Consider the following 21,872-nt stretch of genomic DNA (forward strand, 5'->3'; position numbering starts at 1 on the left):
GGAACTTCCTGACAGTAAGGGCTGTTCTACAGTGGAACACACTCTTTCTTCGGAGTGTAGTGGAGTCTCCTTCCCTGGAGGTCTTTAAACAGAGGCTGGATGGCCATCTGTTGGGGGATGGTTTGATTTGAGAGTTCCTGCATGGCAGGGGGTTGGACTGGATGGCCCTTGTGGTCTCTTCCCACTATATGATTATATAATTCTGCCATATTGTTAATTACCATTCCTTTTTAAAAAGAGGGGTCTTCATTTCAGAGGAAATTAGTTTAAACCCTTCCCTGATATGTCTGAACCTTTCAGCATAATTATTTGTCCTCTGAAGCTGCAGGAAGCTGTCTTTAAAGGGTTTTGTGCTGCTTTGTCTGACTGACTCTGTGCTATTTCCAGTTTTCACTGTTTGTTTACTTGGATTGCAGCTGAGGTTTCTGCTTTTTCTGTAATGATGGTTGTTGATATCAGTCTCAAATGTTATCAGCTGCCTTGTAGCATTTTATACAGAAACAGTGCATAAAGAGCTTGCCCTCTGTCTGCTTCCATCAAGAAGCTTCTTTCCTTTACCATCAAGGAGAGTAAACAGAACCTAAAAGCAGTGGTGGCTGGCTTCTGTGCCAATGGGATAGTGTATCCACTCCAGATTTTTGTCTGAACTTTAAAGGACCTAGCCCAAAATACAGAATCTATGTGTTAGTCTGCAGAATCAGTATGTAGAGAGATCTTGTAGCACCATTGAGACTAACTGAAAGAAAGAGATTGGCAGCATGAGCTTTCTTAGACTTCAGTCTACTTCCTCAGAGCATCTGAGCTGCCAACTTCTTTCTTTCAGTTAGTCTCAAAGGTGCTACAAGATATCTCTATGTACAGAATCTGTGGGGGGGAGGATGGGCTTCAGAAGCTTCGGTAGCTCTTTTAAAATTTGGACAAAGAGAGTGACATGAAGGTTCTTCTCCCCTTTTGCCTTCCCCTCACACGTTGCCATGCACCCACAACGCTTTTGTTTGCTCCAAAGTCCCAACCTCTGCCCAACAGGAGCAGCACCACTAAGGTAAACCAAGGGCAGCTTCTCCCTCCAACCTGCCAGGGTAGCAGCCCAGCGGCCTGCTATTCCCTCCCCTCCTGGCCTTCCCTCTCCTCTTCCCATGGGGCTACAATGGCCCTAGGCTGGGGAGCTGATGCATCTCCTATGTATGAAAGAGAAGATTTTGGTTCTAACATGTGCTCTAATCCCAGAATGGGTTCGAAAGTGTGTAAGGTAAGACTGAAATCTCAATTGCATGCCATTTTTACAGAAAATGCAACTGTAGCAGTAGAGCGACCTTGTGCAATAAAGGCCCTAGCTGCTGCTGCAATATATTTTTCTGCCTCCCCATCCTTTTTTTCTTGTATCTTATCTCTCATTAAGATCACAAAGGAATCTTGTAGTACCTTTGGTAATATGTGAGACAGGGAAAAAAGTTTTCAGCATAAGCAAACTCAGCACTCTATAATCAGTTTATAGTCTGTAAGCTAATTGTCCCCAACAAGCTGGGTACTCATTTTGCAGACCTATGAAAGAATGGAAGGCTGAGTGGACCTTGGAGCCCCTGAGATCGAACTCACAACCTTGTGGCTGCAATGCCAGCATTTAACCACTGCAACACCAGGCCTCTGAGGAAGTAGCAGTGGCGTCACTAAAGAAGTGCAGGGTGTGTGGAGTGCACCAGTGATAGCCTGCTCCTCAAACATCTGCTTTGGGGCAGAAATGGGCTGTGGCATTTGCCTGTGGCTCTTTAAAACACTGAAGAGATGGTGTGAGTGGGATGAGGCTCAGTGAGAGGAGAAAGGAAAGGCTCCAATTTTTTATTCATTTTAAAATGGTAATTTAAAAAATTAACAATTTTTTAAAAAATGTGTTATTTTTAAAAAATTCTTTAAAATCATTACATCTCACCAAATGTTCACTTTAACCACATGAAACTATGTACATGTAAATATATTTAGGATGTGCATATGATATAGTAATTTAAAGATATAATTTAATTTTGCTAGTTGTTTCTGTTATAACTACTGTATTGCCATTACATTCAGTGATATGGGAATTACAATTTATGAGTAACATCAGTACAAAAATTATTCCTAAGGATTCTGTATGGTGTGGTATGAGATGAGGGCAATGGGAGTGACACCATGAGTTACTGCACTGGCTGATGCCAACTCAAGTGATGCCACTGGGAAGTAGATGGTGTCTATGAAAGCTTATGCTACAAACTTCTTTCTCCCAGTTAGTCTCAAATGTGCTACATGTTTCCTCTGTATGCTGATACAGAACAACATAGTTATGTCTTTGAACACTTACTGAGATTGTAACCCTTTGTATTTATAAGTCCTTCGAGGAGCTTTTTAGCTAAAAAGTGGGGTATACATGCTTCAAGTAATTAAAACAAACTTAATTGGAGAGATGCCATTTCTTGATGTGTTTATTTTAATGAAACAGTGGGGATGGAGAAGAGGAGAGATCACTAGTAAGGAAACTAAGAGGTTTATCAGACGCGAGGTTTTGCCGATTTTTCCTGCCTATCGTGCAATGTTAGCGTCACCAATGTTGCGCAATAACGTGAAAGCGCAACGTCCTTCCAGACGCCATTCATTTCTATGGGAGCCTATTGCACAATGCTCCCGTAGTTTAAGCGTCATTCCTCCCCTTTTTGGGCATTGCGGGGAAAAAGGGAAGCCAGGCCATGGTCTCCCATTATCCTTGCGAAATCTGTTGCGAAATGGTTGGTGTGGTAGGCAGCAGCGCAACACAACGCTCAAGTTACTGATTGCAAAGTTCCCATAATGCTGGGCTGCTTTTTGACCCCATTCCCTTCCGGTGGCCTTCCTTTTTCAGGACAACCCCTTGGGGGGGGGTGGCCTTATCTTGCATGTAAGCAACCCCTTGGGGTCATCCATCCCTGCCCCATTCCTCTTTCCTGCATGGACACCTGGGGGCTGCAAATGCAAGGGGCCCCTAGGGGTCATCCATCCCTGCCCCATTCCTCTGTCCTGCATGGACACCTGGGGGGCTGCACATGCAAGGGGCCCCTAGGGGTCATCCATTCCAGCCCCATTCCTCCTTCCTGCAAGGACACTTCGTAGGCTGTAAATGAAAGGGGCCCCTAGGGGTCATCCATCCCAGCCCCATTCCTCTGTCCTGTATGGACACCTCGTAGGCTGTAAATGAAAGGGGCCCCTAGGGGTCATCCATTCCAGCCCCATTCCTCCATCCTGCAAGGACACCTAGGAGGCTGCAAATGAAAGGGTCCCCTAGGGGTCATCCAGCCCAGCCCGATTCCGATGTCCTGCATGGACACCTAGGAGGCTGTAAATGAAAGGTGCCCCTAGGGATCATCCATTCCAGCCCCATTCCTCCGTCCTGCAAGGACACTTAGGAGGCTGCAAATGACAGGGCCCCTAGGGGTCATCCATTCCAGCCCCTTTCCCCTCTCCCCCCCGGAAGCACAAAGGTCAGGATGCCACCAAAACCTCCAAGGCGCATGCGCAAATATGTTGTTGCAAAATGCGAAAGACAAAAGGAAAGCACTGGTGTAGTAAATAGTTCTGCAAATCACGGAAATCGCAACTTTCGTGCAATTGTAGCGCTAAGATAATGTTACAGGGGAATGACGGAAAAGCAAGCAATGTGGTAAGACATCACGCGAAACAGTCATTTCGCAACTTCCTTAGCGCTATTGCAAGGTCCAAAACTTGAGTCTGATAAACTCCTAAGAGAGTGTGTTGTGAGCATTTTCTCTTCATGAGAAAAACTGTCTTCTTTTGAAGTAGTTTTGAGCAGCTTCATCGTTAGATTGAATGATGGTGGCAATGTGTGATCCAATTGCTCATCAAAGTTGCAAAGCAGAATCAGACTGACATATGGAATATTTTATTGATGTGCACTCTAATTTCCCAGCTCTATCCTCTTGACAACCAAATTAATGTCTTGAGCAATTGCCAATTCCCTGATCCAGAAAAAGGAAGCTACAGAGGAATTCTTTAACTGGAAATACACCATAAGAACATCATGGCTTTTGCTGGATTAGACCAAGGCCATCTAGTCAAGCATAATATCTTTCCACAACGTGGCGCCCTCCAGGTAGCCACACCAACACCAACGGTCACAGTGACTTGGTCTATAAGAGATGTATTGCATCAGTTCTGGAGCAGGACACCAGGCCAGGGAAGGCTGATGTCACAGTAGTTCAGCTCCTTTCTTCATTTACATTCCCTCTGGTGCTGAAGATGATGTCAATTCACATAGACAATATCAAGTTTCTATCATGTGAGGGATCTAGCTTAGGTTTACTTGTCCACATTAGGGCATCCAGGCACTGGTTCAGCACTTGTACAGACTCACTGACTTTTATGACAAAGAAAAGTAAATCCTTGAATATAGGATGTGATATAAATATTTTAATAAATAACTACTAAAGGTAAAGGTTTCCCTTTAACAAGATTGTCAAATCGTGTCTGACTGTAGGAGATGGTGCTCATCTCCATTACTAAGCCAAGAGAGCCAGCATTGTCAAAGACTTAGAAGTAGTTCCTGCAAAGAAGAAATGTGGGCAACAGTATTAATAATAAAAAATAAAATAATTTTTTTATTTCTATCCCGCTTTTTGCCAAGAAATCAAAGCGGCGTACAACAAGTTAAAATACAACCATATATACATAGTACCCCCCTTAAAACAAGATTAAACAGTATAAGATTAAAAACTACATATTAAAAAACAACTAATCCAAAAAATAATCATCATGGGCAGCGTTCACTAGATGGGAAGTCTTATTCCGACAGAACCAAGATCGCTGCCCTCTAAATATGACTCTATTGCTAACATATGCTTACTCAGCATGGATAACTTTGGCCCGATACAGACAGGCAGAAAGGAGTGCCGAGACACCACCCTTTTCTCCCCACACTGAGGCTGCAGCAACCAAACACCATGGCCTCCAGGAGCCCTAAAAAGAACCCCCTCCTGGCACATTATTTTTAGGGCACACAAGCAGCCCCATTGGCGCCCTTGTCCACACTGATTATGTCTGCACAGTGTGGCACCATTTGGATGCTGTGTCACGTATACATCATCATGGCAGCCTCTGTGTAGCTGTAGGTTGCTCCACTCTCCCGAGCCCTAATTTGGGCCCCAGGCTGCCACAAAGCAGCGATCTGTACTGGGCCTTTGTGGCTCTTGCCCAAACCGTGGTTTCTACCTCTCTTCCCAAAATTTGATTTTTGTTATCTGGCCATTCTGAGTTCCCAGAAATATTTACCTTCATTTTTTCTTGAACCTGCCTTCCTTAGAGGAATTCACAGTACAAATGAGTTGGAGGAAGATGACTGGCTTTGTCAAGGATAAAAATGATTGTCACACATTCCCTTTGAGCCACTTAAGCCATACAAAGGAACAAATCTTCTTTAGTCCCAGAATTCTCTAGCACTGAGCCAGGGCAGTTAAATGGTCTCAAACTGAATTATTTCTGCAGTGTGTTTTGGACCTTGGTTTCCAGGAAGAAAGGCTTGATCTGTTCAAGGACCCATATGTTTGTCCTTTTGGGCTGTCCATGGGATTCTCAGCACTCTTCTCCAGCACCACATCTCAAATTAGTGGATTTTCTTCTTATGCACTTTCTTCACTCTTGGATCCCTTCATGGTGATGGGGAAAACAATGGATTAGATGATTCTAACTTTAATGCTCTTTAGTTGTATATCTTTACCACTTAGGATCTTGTCTAGTTCTTTCATGGCTGCCCTTCCCATTCCTAGTCTTCTTATTTCTTGACTGCAGTTCTTATCAATGTATCAAGGTACATTAAATCTTTAACTATTTCAATTTCCTCATTGCAGTGGCATCAATGGAGGTGGGGTAGAGTGGTGCCGATTGGGCCCTCCTCCTGCTGCAGTGTGAGAAGGGGTGAATGCACCCCTCCCAGCTTCCTTATAGTGGCCAAGGCCTCCTCAGGAGGAGGCCATGGTGGTGACAGAGAAAGATGGAGAAGGATGTTTGTGTCTGGCCTGGCCTTGCTGCAGTGGCGATGATCTCCTCATGAGGTTGCTGGTGCCACGGCAGACTGAGTGTGGCTGGCCTTACTTTGCCATGGTGACAATGGTCTCCTCATGAGGAGGCCACAGAAGCAAAAGAGAAGGCCGAGTGCCCCTGGCCAGCTTCGCCATAGCAGCAATGGTCTCCTTATGAGGACACTGGTGCCACTGTGGTGAAAGAGATGTCCAAACACACCCATCCCTGCTTCTCTGTGGCGCCAACACTTTCCTCACAAGAAAGCTCCAGTGGCAACAAAGGAGAAGGGGTGAGTGCACCCCTTTTAGCTGCCGACACCCCCTGGCAGCTCCCTCACGCAGGATAACAGTAGGATGCCACTGCCTTATTATCTATGCTGAATTTATGTCGATCTTCCATGGTCGTTATTTTTGTTTTCTTTGTGTTCAGCAATATGCCTACACTTTCTTCCCTTCACCTTCCTTAGTAATTGTTCCAAGTTCTTGATATTTTCTGCTAGTAGTATAGTGTCCTTCTCTTATTTTAGATTGTTGATGTTCCTTCTTCCTATCTTTTCATCTCTTCCTTTTACGTTTAAACCTGCTTTTCATATAATATTTTCTGCATACAAGTTGAACAGGTTGGGTGATATGCTTGACCCCTTTGCCAGTTGAGAACAATTCTGTTTCTCCACATTCTGTTCTAACAGTAGCCTTTTGTCCTGATACAGATTCCTCATCAGGACTATGAGATGTGATGGCACTCTCATGTCTTGGAGTGTTCCATAGCTTTTTCATGATCTATGCAGTCAAAGGCTTTGCTATAGTCTATAAAGCACGTGATGGTTTTGTAATTAAAATCATGTTAAACCTCAATTTTTAAGGCTAAAAACTGTGCAACTTGTAAGTCCTGGTAGACCAAATTATCTCCCTACTGAAAATCCAGTAGTACATCTGCCCTGACCATGAAGAGGCCCATGTTTTACCTGCCTACCATACAGGTGTGAAAGATAAGAGCCTCTCAGACAAAGAGGTGGCAACCCCACATCAGGACTAACATGGTTGAATACAGCGTGATTCAAATCTAGGCTTTTCAACGTTATGCTCTCAAAGCCCTCTGGGTGCCTGGAGAAACCAGTCAATGGTTTCTCCCATCTCTGCGTTTTTAAAATCGCAAGTGCTTCAGAGTCCTCCTGAATATGAAGAAATTTATTAATTTTGGCAAATTTTAATAAAAAACAAACTTAAATAAATTTACTGCCATCCCTATGCTTTGGAAACCATGGGCCTCCTTCTCTGTCAGCTAACCAGTTAAGGTAAGCAGTGAACCATGAACCAGACTGTCTGCATTCTGAAAGGTTAAATCTAGGTTACAAAGCTCAACCAACATATCTGCCTACTAGGCAGAAATATTTAAAGGGGGTGAAGAAAAGAGAGAAGAATGAGGAAGAACTGAAAGGTGGGGAGCTGGCTGTTGAGCAACCTCCTCTGCTGAAGAAGGTTTGGATCTGTGAGATAAATAAGGAGAGAGATATAATGAAGTGTTGATATAATTGTGCATGATTCATTGCAGGAGAATTGTTAGACTAAATATGGAAGTTATTGATAGGAAGACCTTGACGTAGGAACAGCTAGGTCTGGCTGCAATAAGGTTTAATGCAGAAGATTAGTGGTTGAAGTCAGACAAGAGTTTCTCAGAGTAGGAGATGGGATCAGAGATGAGGATTGTAAGGGGACCATGATTTTACAGGGTATCAGTGAGAGGGTTTGTTGATATTCTTTTGTGTGCATAGCACTTTGAGATCGCTTGCTTGTTTAAAAATGTGTGGCTTCACTCCTAGACGAAAGGGGATCGTAGAAGTTCAGTGGTAAAACGATGGTGGGGGAAAGTACTTTGGAGGGTCTTGCTCCTAGAATCCATAATAGTGGCTTTATAAGTTTGCATGTAGAATACATTATGTACTCTGAACATGCATTATCTTTATCTACTGCCATTTGTAAGTTATTGGCAGTATGACCTATTCAAGGCACAATCCAAGTCCTGAATACTCTTGATGGTTCCTTTTTATCTTGAGGAAAAAACACAAAACAAGAATCTCTATGCCAATCTTTTATTTTTATTGACAAAGTTCAACAAATAGTGCCCATGACTATGAAGCACAATGTGAACACAAACAGGAGACAACTATTTCCTCTTGGGTTTCTGAAGGGAAAACCAAGTTTATTTCTGTTTAAAAGTAAATGGAAATTACAGACCACTGACCATAAAGTCCAAAGTATAATGGCTAGTACCTCATACTGAAAACAGTATAAATGATATCATGGTGAATGCAAAACAGGTTCACAGGGCACATTGTGACTCGCCTTCCCATTCACAGAAAAAAGTAAAGAAAAATTTATCTGGCTAAATAAAACAGATAAGCTCACTATAATCATGCAGTGTGTCAAAGGTCCCATACAGACAGGCCAAAATAAAGCTGCTTCAGGTACAATGTTTAAATGATGCTTGCGTCCTAAGATTCCGGAAGCCATGCCAAAGCCATGCTTTAGGCCTAAGGACTGGAGCGCAGCTTTGGCACAGCTTCCGGACTCTTAGGACACAAGCATCATTTAAACAGCGTATCTCCAAAGTGACCTGAAGCAGCTTTATTTTAGCCTGTCTGTATGGGGCCTAAGACTCTCTCTCTCTCTCTCTCTCTCTCTCTCTCTCTCTCTCTCTCTCATTCTCTTTTCAGGAGTCATCATGTTGTAGACAGAACCACTGTTTGTTTTTTAAATAACACAAGCCCCAAGCAGATCTACTCTTCTTCAGAACTAAGCTCCTACAATCATATCTAAACACTGGGCTTTCCCATCAATAAACTCTCATTCCTCAGAATGAGGGAAATGGAGGAGGAGGAGGAGATCATTCAGTGGTATATGCTATTGAAAATATAGTTACAACAAAAACCTAATTTAGTTATAACAGAGACCTTGTGAACTTGGTACCATATATACGAAGCCCTATATATGTCCTAGTTTTTACAATTTTTAGGTTATCAAAATATGGCCTTGCGTGTCTTCTCAGAAGTTAGCCTCAATAAAATTGACTGTATACACTATAGTAAATATACTTACAACATTTTATCATATAACAGGGGGAAATATTTTCAATTCTTCATTAGTCTTTCAGTCATTCATTTCTTGCAGAGTTTATAGAAGTAGGTCCCGCAGAGAAAATGACTTGATGCCAAGGAAAAGTAGATGTAATACATTACCACATCAATTGCCGTTATGTTGTAGTAACAGGGAGCACATCACCATACATAAGGATTTATCTTCTGAAGCTTAAATCAGTTTGAATGGTACAATAATGAGAAAGTTTACTCTGACATAAAGGGCCACTAAGTTAAATTGGGCTTACTCCCAACCAAGCAAGTGTGCACAAATTGCAATCTAAGAGAACTGGGATGGTGACTGTAAACAAGTTTTATGGACACATTTTTATAATTCTTTGGATTCTAAGCATAAGACTGAGGGTTTTTGTTCTGTATCTGTCAAAACTGGACTGGCTCGCTAAGTGGAATGGATATGAATCTAGATCTGGAGAATTCATTCCTCAGCTCAGGTGTCCAAGTCATTCCAGCAGTTTATGATAGTAAACTCCACTAGCAAGAGGACTCAACCTGGAACCTGAAGTTCAGCAAAGAGAATTCCTAATTTCTCTTGTCATATACATATGTACAGAATTAACACTGACTGCACCTGAAGGAGTTTGTGCCTCATTCTCCTATTACATTCTGTATGCTGAGGCCTGATGGCAGGCATGGTAAATCATTCAACAGTGTCCCAGCATCTAAGGCCCTTGGATGAACCCCCACAGTTCCTGACATAAACGAACAGTCAGTCCCATTCTCTGCATAATTTCAATTTTTCATATAAAAGCAGAATGAAGATTCTGTGGCCTCCAGATAGTGTTGAAGTACAACTCTCATCATTCCTGACCTTTAGTCATACAGGCTGAGGCTGAAGGACACTGGAATCCAACAGCATCAGAAGGTCCTCACCTGGATCTAAGGACTTTGGAGGTAATGTAATTCAATGCCATGTCCAATGCATTCCCTGACCCTAGAGCTGTCATGTAAACCAAACCTGGTGACCTACCCTGAGGATACCTTAATGTATTGATTAGTACAAATTCACAATACAGTGGTTCCATGGCTGGCTAATCTCTTAGTTTATAGCCAGTGACCAAAACAAACAACCTTCCAATACTGTTATCTGTGTATCTGCAATAACACCACTTCTTGCTCCTTGTGTTGCTGTCCGCTATGTTGTGTAGACCTTTTACAGCATGTTAACTTCTGGCAGATGTGTTACTTTGAGTAGAATGAACAAATATATAAATATATATATATCTCCCTGGCTTAAGCCACCTACTGATCCTTAGGGTTTTAAACTACATCTTAAAACCTTTAAACAAACAACAAACATCCTTTGGGTTAAACTATCATTGTACCCAAAGAATTCATCTTCTGATAGCAGCCCAAGGACAAAGGGCAATGCTAAGTCACATTGAAAGTGATGAATGAGTTGGCCACTTTCTCTTGACGACTCAGCTGCTCTGCCTCCTCCCATGTCTGGATTGGAATCTGGCAGCAACTGGAGGCTCTGGCATGTGTGGGCTCACTGACATGTATCACTTCTGTCAGATCTGCTTCCAGGATACTGACTGTGTGGGTCACCTGTGCCACGTGGACCTTGTTGGCCACTCTTTTGTGCAAGAGGCAACTGAAGATTTTCTTGAACCCTTTACGGAAATGCTTGGATACCAGAGCGTAGACAATGGGGTTGACACAGGAGTTGGCATAGGAAATCACATGAGAAAGGACCCTGAGCACATAGGTAGCATTGTTCAGTGGGAAATACCCAAACCAAAAGCACAGGATGACCAGGTGATGGGGCAGCCAGCAAAGACAGAAGAGAACAGCTACAATGATGATCATCCGGGTAACCTTGCGCTTGCCCTTCTTGGAATCAGACATATCTTTCATAGGGTCCACAGATGTCCAGAGGTAGCGGATGGTCCTCAGGTAAGTGAGGCTCAAGATCAACACAGGGATGACATAGCTGAAGACAAATGTACAGAGATCCATAATTTTGCGCTGGGGGATTTTCCAGATGGGATGGCAGACGGTGACATTGGCTATCTGAAACTCCTGGTAATAACTGATGTAAGGCCCAGAGAAGATTATGGAAAGACCCCAAATCAGGCAAATAGCGGTGAGGGCATTCTTGGGGGTTCTGAGTTCTCTTGAATGCAAAGGATACCTGATAGCCAAATACCTAAGGAGGGAAAAGTAAAATAAGAAAAAGCAATAATACTGAGGAACTTTTTTTAAAAAGAAAAAGAAAAAAAAAGGGTCTGGGAAGTGTGGTATGCATGGAGAATCCAAAATTAATATACCATAATCACAATGACAAATGTAATATTTATAATATTGTTAAAGAAGGCATTATAACTGGATGTGTTTCATCCTGAGAATGGGAAGATGCTCAAAATGATTGCAGAGTATCATATGACTGAACTCCTTCACATCATAAATGAAGAAGCTGCTTAAAGAGTTTGGACTATTGCATGTAGAAAGGAAGGGAGATGAAGCAGACGCTGTAATGGGGGAACATTTGGTGAAAGGGCAACTTGGTCCTAAGAGTCCAAATGTACAAGCAACAAACACACAAGCAGTATGACACAATGATAAACTTTGGAAGGGCATGTTGCTGCCAACACTGACCACAGCAGAGAATCCTTCTGGTGCACTGTGCTAATGGTTGCACTTGTTTTCAGAGATACACAATGGCGGCAAGGGAAGGCAAGCAAAATCTGCTGGTTCTGGATAGCCTATTGCTCCAGTGCCTTTCTCCTTCATAGCTGCTGTTCTTGAAGCTGTTCCTGAAAATTATTCCAATAACTGTACATTTCTCTTCCCTTGGAACTGTAACAGTAACCAGATGCTTTTTGAATGTAATTTCCCAAGCTCTGGTCATTAACACATTCTTTCTAAAAGTCCTGAAGAGGGCTATAGAGTGGTGTTGCATTATTGCCATGCATAAACAGGGCTCCTTCCATTTCTATCAACTCCTTCCATTCCTATTCAACACACAGACACACACAGAGAGTTAAATGTCACTGGTGCAGCTCTGTTTTTTTCTGAGTGCCTACCAGTCTTGTTACTGCATTCTCTGCTCTTTACAATGGTACTGAATTGATCTGTGCCTGAAAAGAGTGGACTGCCATTCTGTTTCTCCCCCACCCCCTGCCAAAATCAGATTGTGTAACCTCTGAAAAGAGTGCATAGGTCAGGCCTCAAGCACAAAGTTCACAAATATCACATTTTTAAAGGCAGTTGCTCCTCATGTTTACAAAGTCTCTAGGCTACATGCAGTTTTGAGAATTGTGTGTTTGTGTATAAAATTGCTTAAAAACCTTTTATGGCCCACTTAATACAGATGCCCATGGACCCTATTTAAAGAGATAGGGAGGGCAATCTCCTTGTTCTACAGGAGGATCGAGGGAAAGAATCTCATGTGCTTTTTGACCTGATTACTTGAACTGAAAGGAGTTATTTGAACAATACTGTATAGTAATGCCTGTTGTATTCTGTTTATCCAAAAATAATTTTTGCATTTTTATTTTTACAGTTGTTATATTACAAGTCCCACAGTAGTTAATTAACATTATAGTGAGCTCTAAAAAAACACTCTTAGCTTCTTGTTTCTTAAAAAAAAATCAAAATCATTACTTTTTAGTTATTTTTTAACAGCCCGTACAGAAAGGCCAAAATGAAGTTGCTTCAGGTGACTTTGGAGGTATGCTGTTTAAATGCTGCATGCATCCTAAGAGGCCAGAAGCCACGCCAAAGCCACGCTCCTGTCTGTACGGGCCCAAAGTAAACACGTGTTACAAGCATTAAGGTACCTAAGACAAAATTAAATAGTTAAGAGACAGATACACACACACACACACACACACACACACGGAAAGAGTGGGTTTAAATATGAATTTATATTCATATCGGTAATAAAAGAATGGTCAAATGTGCTCCCACTCCTAGCAACAATCCCAAGAACAGAAATATTTGTGTGGATAAATATTTGCAAATTTGAACATTAAGTGCTGCATATAAAACAGTCTTGGGCAGCCTCAAAAGAACCAGTTACTCAAAGAAATTGTTTAATAAAATGCATGTGATAGTTATACACACGCATACAAACACACACACACACACTTTTCTCTTAAAGGGTGGTGGTGGTGGGGGGGTTATGTGCAATTTTTTGCATTTTAACCAAGAGCAAATTGCTAAACTGAAAAGTTGTTTCACTGAAGAGTAAATCACTCTTTTTCTATTTTCTATTTAAAGGCACTTCTACAAAGGCAAGTCTGCTGTAGCTGGTTGTTGCTCCCTGGCTCTGGAATATCTTTAGATTGGGCCTCTCCTTGCTCTTTTTACACAGGCAGGTATAGACTTTTGTTTTTTGGTTTCAGCAGGCCTTGGGAATTGCTCAAGGAGAAAGAGCCTTGCGTAATGTGGTGGAATTTCTATTTGCTGTTTTCCTTTTAATAATTTATGTTTTTAACAGGTTTTAATTTTTTTATTGTTTAATTACATTTTTAAGTTTTGCATGAGGTGAATTTTCAGCTATGTTTGGCTAAACTGTCGTAAGCAGCCTTGAGTCCCAGACTGGGGAAAACTCAGGATATAAATAAATACAATAATAATAACAATAATGACAACAAAATCATAGTTCAAAGAATTTATCAGCATCAGCATAATACAAAATTCTAGCTCATGCATATTTACTCAAAAGTAAAATGCACTGGATTACTCAAAAGTAAACATGGATAGCAAATTCTGAAAAAAAAATCCATCTATCCCTTTAAATGCAGCAACAATGATGATTATGAAGTTGGCTCACATAGGAATACAAAAACACTCTTTTGCAGACATTCTTCTATTCCATTTTCACAACCACAGGAGAAAAGTGAATTGGGGAGGGGGGTGTCAGCACAAAAGGACTTGTTAACAGTACATCTTTCTGATCCAGAAGGAATGCACAATACACACAGAAGAAAAGTAGATCAAATGGCTAAGATTTTAAGTGCATCTCAAAGCTGTTAAAAGTAACTGAATTAATTTCAAGTTATAAATACTGTACTCTAAAGTGCTGTCTGTTCTGCATTTAAGATTGGCAGATGTTTGCTGCTAACTTCATACTAGCACAGCTACTTCATTGCAATATATTCCTGTAATGCTAATGGTTTAACATGTGTCTGACTAATGCATTTAATCCATTTAGAATTATAGAGTTCGAAGAGATCACAAGAGCCATCCAGTCCAATCCCCTGCCATGCAGGAATACACAAAATCAGAACACTCTGACAGATGGCCATCCAGCCTCTGTTTAAAGACCTCCAAAGAAGGAGACCACCACATTCTGAAGCAGAGTATACCTCTGTTGAACAGCTCTCACCACAATGTTTAGGTGGGATCCCTTTTCCCTTACAGCAGTGGTTCCCAAACTTTGGTCCTCCAGATGTTTTGGACTTCAACTCCCAGAATTCCAGATTGTGAGCCAAGCTGGCTAGGGCTTTTGGGAGCTGAAGTCCAAAACACTGGAAGACAAAAGTTTGGGAATTGCTGCTTTATAGTATGACCCCTGTATCTGTGGGAGATACATTCCCAGACATACTGTGGTAATGCAAAACCACAAATAATTTATGTATTTCTTATTTATTTCAAAGATTTATATCCCACCTTTCTCCCACAATGACATAATAGCAAACCCTATTAAAATGAATGACTTTCAAAAGAAGTTGCTCATAGAGTTGTGCTGAGGACCTTGTGATTCCTAGAGAGAACATCTCTCTAGACATTTCTAGGTCCTCCAGCATGACTCTGTGGTCAGCTTTCACCAGAAGCATGCCATAGAATCATGCTGGAGGACCTAGAAAATGCCTGGAGGGAACATATTTTTTCAGATATGGATAAGTGAAACTGAGAATACAGGGGTCATACTGAATCAACTGCTCCATGACTTCCTGGAATGAAATACTCGTCCACGAATAAGACTTCCCATCTAGTGAACTCTGCCCATGATGATTATTTTTTGGATTAGTTGGTTTTTAATGTGTAGTTTTAATCTTATATTGTTTAATCTTCTTTTAAGGGGGGGGTACTATGTATATATGGATGTATTTTAACTTGTTGTACACAACTTTGATTGCTGGGCAAAAAGAGGGATAGAAATAAAAAAATATTTTATTTATTTATGATTTATTAGTCTCTGGGGTATTTATTTTATTTATTTTATTTGAAGGATTTATATCTTGTCTTTCTCCCACAATGGGACCGAAGGCAGAAAACAGCAGAAAACTTGCCCTCTATATGATGTGTGAAACTGCAAAGAATAAAACTATATCTTATAATGCAGCTATTTAAAAAAACATATATTGCCAATTTTCAAACAAACCCATCTCAGCATGGAAGTAAGACTGTTCCATCTTCAATATGACAGGCTTTCAAATATTTAAACATGGCTATCATGTCATCTCTTAACCTTCTTTTCTCCAGGTTAAACATACCCAACTGCCTAACTCTCTCTTCAGAGTGCATGGCTTCCAGACCTTTTGACAGACAGCTATGCACTGTAATCCTACCTCATCTTGTCATATAGGCATTATCATATGGGGGACAGGATGTTATTTCCCATCCATGTCCCATGCTTATCCTGTGCTTATTGCACAGTCACAGGAAGGAGTTTCACACAAAACCACACTTATCAGGACATTGTCCCATCCAGAAAGCACTATCGAATGTGATTGTGTGAAAGGCTTTCTCATTAAATCACACTGATCCCATGAATGTCCCAGGAATGAAGTGGAATTGTCCCCTAATTTTGCATTATCAGAGGATCCCAGTAATACAATTCCACTTCATTAACGGGACATTCACAGGACCAGCGCAATGTAGTGAGAAAACCTTTCGTACAATCATGTTCAATCACACTTTCTGGACAGGATAAAGATTCCTGTCTCCATGTGATAAAGTATATATGTCAGATATGCAAATTAGTATAAAAGTAACTCTACAGAACACAACAGCAGAATATAAAGGAAACAAGGATTTTGCACAAGAAAGCCTTTGCAATCCATTCGTGGTTTTGTGGACATGTGAACACATAATATACAAGAATGACACTGATAAGTTTGCATAAGTATGCTTCATGCAGCCATACTTTAGCTGAGGCTCCTTGCTGAGGACATATATAGAGAAAATTTTGGACTTGCCTGTCATATGATTTGTGAAGCTGCACAGAGTAAAACTATATCTTATAATGCAGCTATTTACACACACACACACACACACACACACACACACACACAGCCAATTTTCACACATACCCATCTGGACATGGAAGTAAGTTTCCACATACCTATTTTCTTACAAATTAGATCTGAGATCCATCTGGGTGCACTTCTGTGGTCCAAAACACACTGCAGAAATAATCCAGTCTGAGACCACTTTAATTACCCTTGATCAGTGCTAGGAAATTCTGGGAACTGCAGTTTATTGTGGCACCAGAGCCCTTTGGCAGAGAAGGCTAAATGTCTCACAAAAATACAGCTCCCAGAACTCCTTAGCACTGAGCCAGGGCAGTTAAAGCAGTCCAGATGATGTCACCCCTGTCTGCACCAGAGAATATGAATGAGGATATGTCTTCCCATCTGTCTTTCAATATGGGTGAATATGTGCATCCCCATACCCTCCACCTCATAATATGACTGAAAATCAACTAACATGATGACCCTTTTTTTGGTCACAGTGCTTCACACTAAAACAAAATGTCTTGTCACATGTCAAAAATCATGATGGGAATTCTTATTGTCTCAGTAATGTCAGATTATTATTGTTGAGACCTATATTATTGTGGCTAGATTTTGCAACAATTACCATACAGTACTTCCATCAAGAAAAGACCAGCACTACCATCATTTATATAGTGCTTTTTAACTATTCAAGATGGTTCACAATACACTAGCTCTATAATCCTTATGATAACATTGGAAGGTTAGTCTGTATTGTTATCATTCCAATATTGCCAATGGGAAGCTGCAGCTAAGAGAAATTGATTTATTTTTATTTATTTCATTTGTATGCCACCTCTCTCCCAGTAGGGACCCAAGACAGATTTACTTATGAAGCCACCCAGTGAGCTTTTGACTGAGGTGAGACTTGAACCCATGATACCTGGGTACACTGTTCACATTCTGATGGCCCATGCATTGTAGAAATGCAGTTTGATACCACTCTTAATGGCCATGGCTCCATCCTACAGAGAAGGCTAAAGACCTTGCAAAACTACAAATCCCAGGATTCCATAGGATAGAACTACATATTGTACTTAAAAGTGCTGTCAAACTGCATTATTTCTACAGTGTAGATGCACCCTTAGCCACTATACCATATCACTTCTCGTTTGTCTCATTTGTTCCCTGAAACCTATTCTATAGAATTGGCTTAGCTACAGGCATTCTGATGTTGACAAATACTTCCAGTAATTTGGAAGTATTTTGCTACAGTGCATCCCTCTCTGGGGTGTATGGTGAGTCAGGATTTCACAGAATGATCTACTGGGAAAGGGCAGTATGTTCTGCTGTATGTTAAAGTCTCAGACTAGATTACTCTTCCAGCGATATATTTCTGCACCCCTCTTTTGTCTAGGCAAATTATAATTTAATTTAATTATTTATATTCTGCCTTTTCTCCTGACACGAAGCCCAAAAGATTTGTCATCTCAACTCTTAAATGTCAGTTATATTGATGGAATAATTATTACACTAGCAACAACATCTTCACTTTAGCAGAGAGAGTTTTGTTCTTTCTTTGGGAGTAAGAGACAAAGTTTTGCATGCAGGGCATGGCAGCAGGAAGAGAGGAAATGATTACATGTAGCAACGTTAAATTGCTAGCTTGTGAAACTATGCAAGGATGCTTCAAGTCCAAACACAATCCCCTCCCACACTCTGTTGGTTTGCTCACCTGTCCAGGGAAACAGTTGTGAGGGTAAAACTGCTGGCATACATGGTCAGATAAATAAAAAAATGCACTGCTTTGCACATGAGGGGTCCAAAGATCCAGTCATCCAAAGTGTAGATGGTAGCCTGGAAGGGCACACAGAAGACGATAAAGCAGAGATCAGCCACTCCTAGGTTGAGGATGAAGAGATTGGTTGTGTTGTTGACTTGCCCATTCCTTAGCAGCACTGCCAGTACCAGAGAGTTGCCTACTGTGCCTACTAGGAAAATCAGCGAATACACAAAAGGGATGATGACCGACATGGGCTGCCAGGTGTTGCTTTCGCTGCTCCCTGAAGAGTTTAGCTGGGGCAACGACTTGTTCATCTTGGAACCAAGAGGCATGTTCTAGTTACGGAAGGGAAGATGAGGAAAGGATTCTTCACCACACCGGGTCAGTTGGAAAGGAACACACATATCCGTCCCATCTACAGTTTACTTCCAGACACCATTTCTCATCTAAGAATCATTTCCTTCATAGCAGATCTTCTGTGTAGCCACTTTTCCTGTTTGTAATCCTTTAAGCCAACCCAAGTTCCATTCACAGACGGAAGGATTCTGTCCATTGTCAAGTGAAAAATGTACTGTTGAAGTGCTAAGTTTCTTTTCTTCTTGCAGCGAGCAGGCTTCTATTTTACACAGTGCTGGAATACTCCTCCTTTGTCTATGACAGAAAACACTGGCAGCCACTCTTGTAGAAGTGTGAGGCTAAAGGACTAAACTTCTTGCCAGTTACGCTTCTTGGCAGTTTAATAGACCCATGCTGAGTCCACACTGCTTAGAGTACTCTAAATATCTAGTTCACGGTATTCATGGAGGACGACTAATATATTCAAGCCTGCCTCTTGTTTCCAGGGAGACAAGCAGTCAAAATAAGAGTAATGGTGTCTATGGAAACACAGTACCCTCCTCACATACACACGCTGCACATGCCGACTGCTTACAGTTCAGATTGTTTGGAAACCTAGGGTTTACCCATACCCTTCAATAAGAAGTACTGGTTTAGTGATTTATCAGATGAGCATTGCCATCCCTTGGTCAATAACATCATATTACAGTATGATGGGATGGTGACAGTAGCTTGCCTCTTCATATGATGGGTCAGGGAACTAGTCAGAATGTTGGATACTCCAAGTATTCTTAAGAATTGTTGGGCTGGTACAGTCACTAACAGATACTTCACGAGGCAGATGAAATATTTTGAACAGTATGTCCCAGTAGAGCTCTTAGAATGAAAACTGGAGATGCCTCCTGTCTCTTTAATGTCTGTGTAAAAGACGGATGTTCAATAGGTGTTGTTTGTCACCCAACAAGGAAATAAACAAAATGAACTTGAACTCTTAGCACAGCAAAGCAAATATGATATAATATAGGCATCACTGAAACCTAGTGGGATGAGTTTCATGATCGAAATGTAGTAATAGAGGGGTATAATCTATTTCAGAGAAATAGACCAAATAGCAAAGGAGGTGAAGTAGCATTATAGGATGTGTACATTTGTGAATAGGTCCATGCCCTAAATCTTGGAAGCCAAGTTGAGAGCACCTGGGTAAAAATTAAGAGGGAGAGAAACAACAGAGATGTGATGGTGGTGGTGAATGTACTACAGACCCCCAAGCCAAAGTGAGGACATGAATGATGCCTTCCTGAAACAGATCACCACACATTCAGAAAAGGGAGATGTGGTAGTAATGGGGGATTTCAACTATCCTGATATTTGCTGGAAGTTAAACTCTGCCAAAAATTTAAGGTCCAACATACTCCTCACTTATTTTGCAGACATTTTTATTGTCCAGAAGGTGGAAGAGACAACTAGGGGATCACCTATTTTAAATCTGATCCTAACCAATAGTTAATGGGGTGGGTGTAGTAGGATCCTTAGGTGGGAGCGGCCATGTTCTCCCAGAGTTTGTTATACAGAGAAAAGGGAAGCCAAGCATAGACATGCATTCTAGTCTTTAGGAAAACCAGGGCCAGATGAACTACATCTGTTACAGCTACCTTCTCACATCCAAGGGTATTAAAGGAACTAGCAGAAGTAATCTCAGAACTACTATCATTAATCTTTGAGGATTCCTGGAGAACAGGAAAGGTCCTAGCAGATTGGAGGAGGGCAAGTTTGTCCCCCATCTTCAAAGAAGGGGGGGAAGAGGACCCAAATAATTACCACTCAGTCAGCCTGATATCAATAGTAGGAAAGATTCTAAAGCATATCATTAAACAGTCTGTAGACATTTACAAATGAATACTGTGATTACTAAAGACCAGCATGGGTTTCTCAAAAACAAGTCATGCTTGACAAATCTTATCTCTTTTTGATAGAGTCGCAAACTTGGAGGCCAGTCACGCTTACATTTTTTGCACAGAGAGAATCACATTGATTTAAAATGAATTCACCATTCCCACTATGTTTTAAGGCTGCGAATCTCTCCATGGCATTTAAATTTAGTCTGAAGTTCCCATTCACCACCATTCCAAATCAAAATGGAGGTGCCCCATTTCCTGAACAAAGGCTGCATGATCTGAATTGATCCAATAGCATACACTATCAGAGGTGCGGATCATTGCAGTTCTTTAAAAAAGAACTGCTAAGGGATCCGGTGCCAAATGCACTGTTGAAATGGGCTTTTTTGTCCCCCCCCCCATCCACCACAAATTGCACTGAGTACAATTGGTGCAAGTCTGAACGAAAGGGAATGCAGCCTTATTAAATGGTGGATGTAACATATCTTGATTTCAGTAAGGCCTTTGACAAGGTCCCGCATGATATTCTTGCAAAAAAGCTAGTAAAATGTGGTCTAGACAATGTGACTGTTAGGTGGATTTGTAATTGGTTGTCTGCCCGAACCCAAAGGGTGCTCAGCAATGGCTCCTCTTCATCCTGGAGAGAAGTGACTAATGGGGTGCCACAGGGGTCGGTCCTGGGCCCAGTGCTATACAACATCTTCATCAATGACTTGGATGATGGAATAGAGGACATGCTTATCCAAATTGCAGATGACACTAAATTAGGAGGGGTAGCTAATACCTCAGAGGATAGGATCAGAATTCAAAATGGCCTCAGTAAATTAAAAATGTGGGCCAAAGTTAACAAAATGAATTTCAATAGTGAGAAATGTAGGATACTACAAATTAAGCAGTAAAAATGAAATGCCCAGATATAGGATTGGTGACACCTGGCTTGACGGCAGTACCTGCAAAAGGGATGTAGGAAGCTTAGTGAACCACAGACTGCTAAAAATGGGTCTGCAATGTGAAGCAGCAGCTAAGAAAGCCAATACAATTCTAGGCTTCATCAATAGGAGTATAGTGTCTTGGTCAAAGGAAATAATAGTTTCCTTTTGGTCATCTGTTTTGGCCAGGCCTCACCTGGAATACTGCATCCAGTTCTGGGCACCACAATTCAAGAAGGATGTTGACAAGAGCATGTTCAAAGGAGGGTGACCAGAATGGTGAAAGATTTGCAAACTGTGCCCTATGAAAAGCAGTTTAGGGAGCTGAGGATGTTTAGCCTATAGAAGAGAAGGTTAAAGGGTGATATGATAGTCATGTTTAAGTGTCTGAAGGGCTTGCATACTGAAGATAGAGCAAGCTAGTTTTCTGCTGCTACAGAGAATAGGATCCACAACAATGGACCAAGCTCCATGAAAAGAGATTCCACCTAAACATTAGGAAGAACTTCCTGACAGTAAGGGCTGTTCGACAGAGGAACACGCTCTCTCAGAGACTGGTGAAATCACCTCCTT

General features: G+C 41.4%; 1 protein-coding gene across 1 annotated transcript; it reads right to left on the bottom strand.

The window, feature by feature from the left end:
* Positions 1-9,069: 9,069 nt before the first annotated feature.
* Positions 9,070-18,786, bottom strand: GALR2 (galanin receptor 2). Its single transcript, XM_089507789.1, has 2 exons — positions 18,092-18,786; positions 9,070-11,336 (listed from the first exon to the last, which is right to left on the bottom strand). Exons 1-2 carry the CDS (start codon positions 18,469-18,471, stop codon positions 10,556-10,558), a joined length of 1,161 nt encoding a protein of 386 aa, XP_089363915.1. The 5' UTR covers positions 18,472-18,786; the 3' UTR covers positions 9,070-10,555.
* Positions 18,787-21,872: the final 3,086 nt, after the last annotated feature.

The sequence above is a fragment of the Sceloporus occidentalis genome, unplaced genomic scaffold (assembly GCF_023333645.1).
Source record: "Sceloporus occidentalis isolate IW3139 unplaced genomic scaffold, rSceOcc1.0.p SCAF_1, whole genome shotgun sequence".
Taxonomy (NCBI): Eukaryota; Metazoa; Chordata; class Lepidosauria; order Squamata; family Phrynosomatidae; genus Sceloporus; species Sceloporus occidentalis.

Excerpts from the sequence above, each read along its gene's own strand:
- GALR2 (XM_089507789.1), bottom strand. The coding sequence starts at position 18,471 with ATGCCTCTTGGTTCCAAGATGAACAAGTCGTTGCCCCAGCTAAACTCT. Across the intron at positions 11,337-18,091 it reads ACAACTGTTTCCCTGGACAG|GTATTTGGCTATCAGGTATC; the intron begins GTGAGCAAACCA and ends TTCCCTCCTTAG.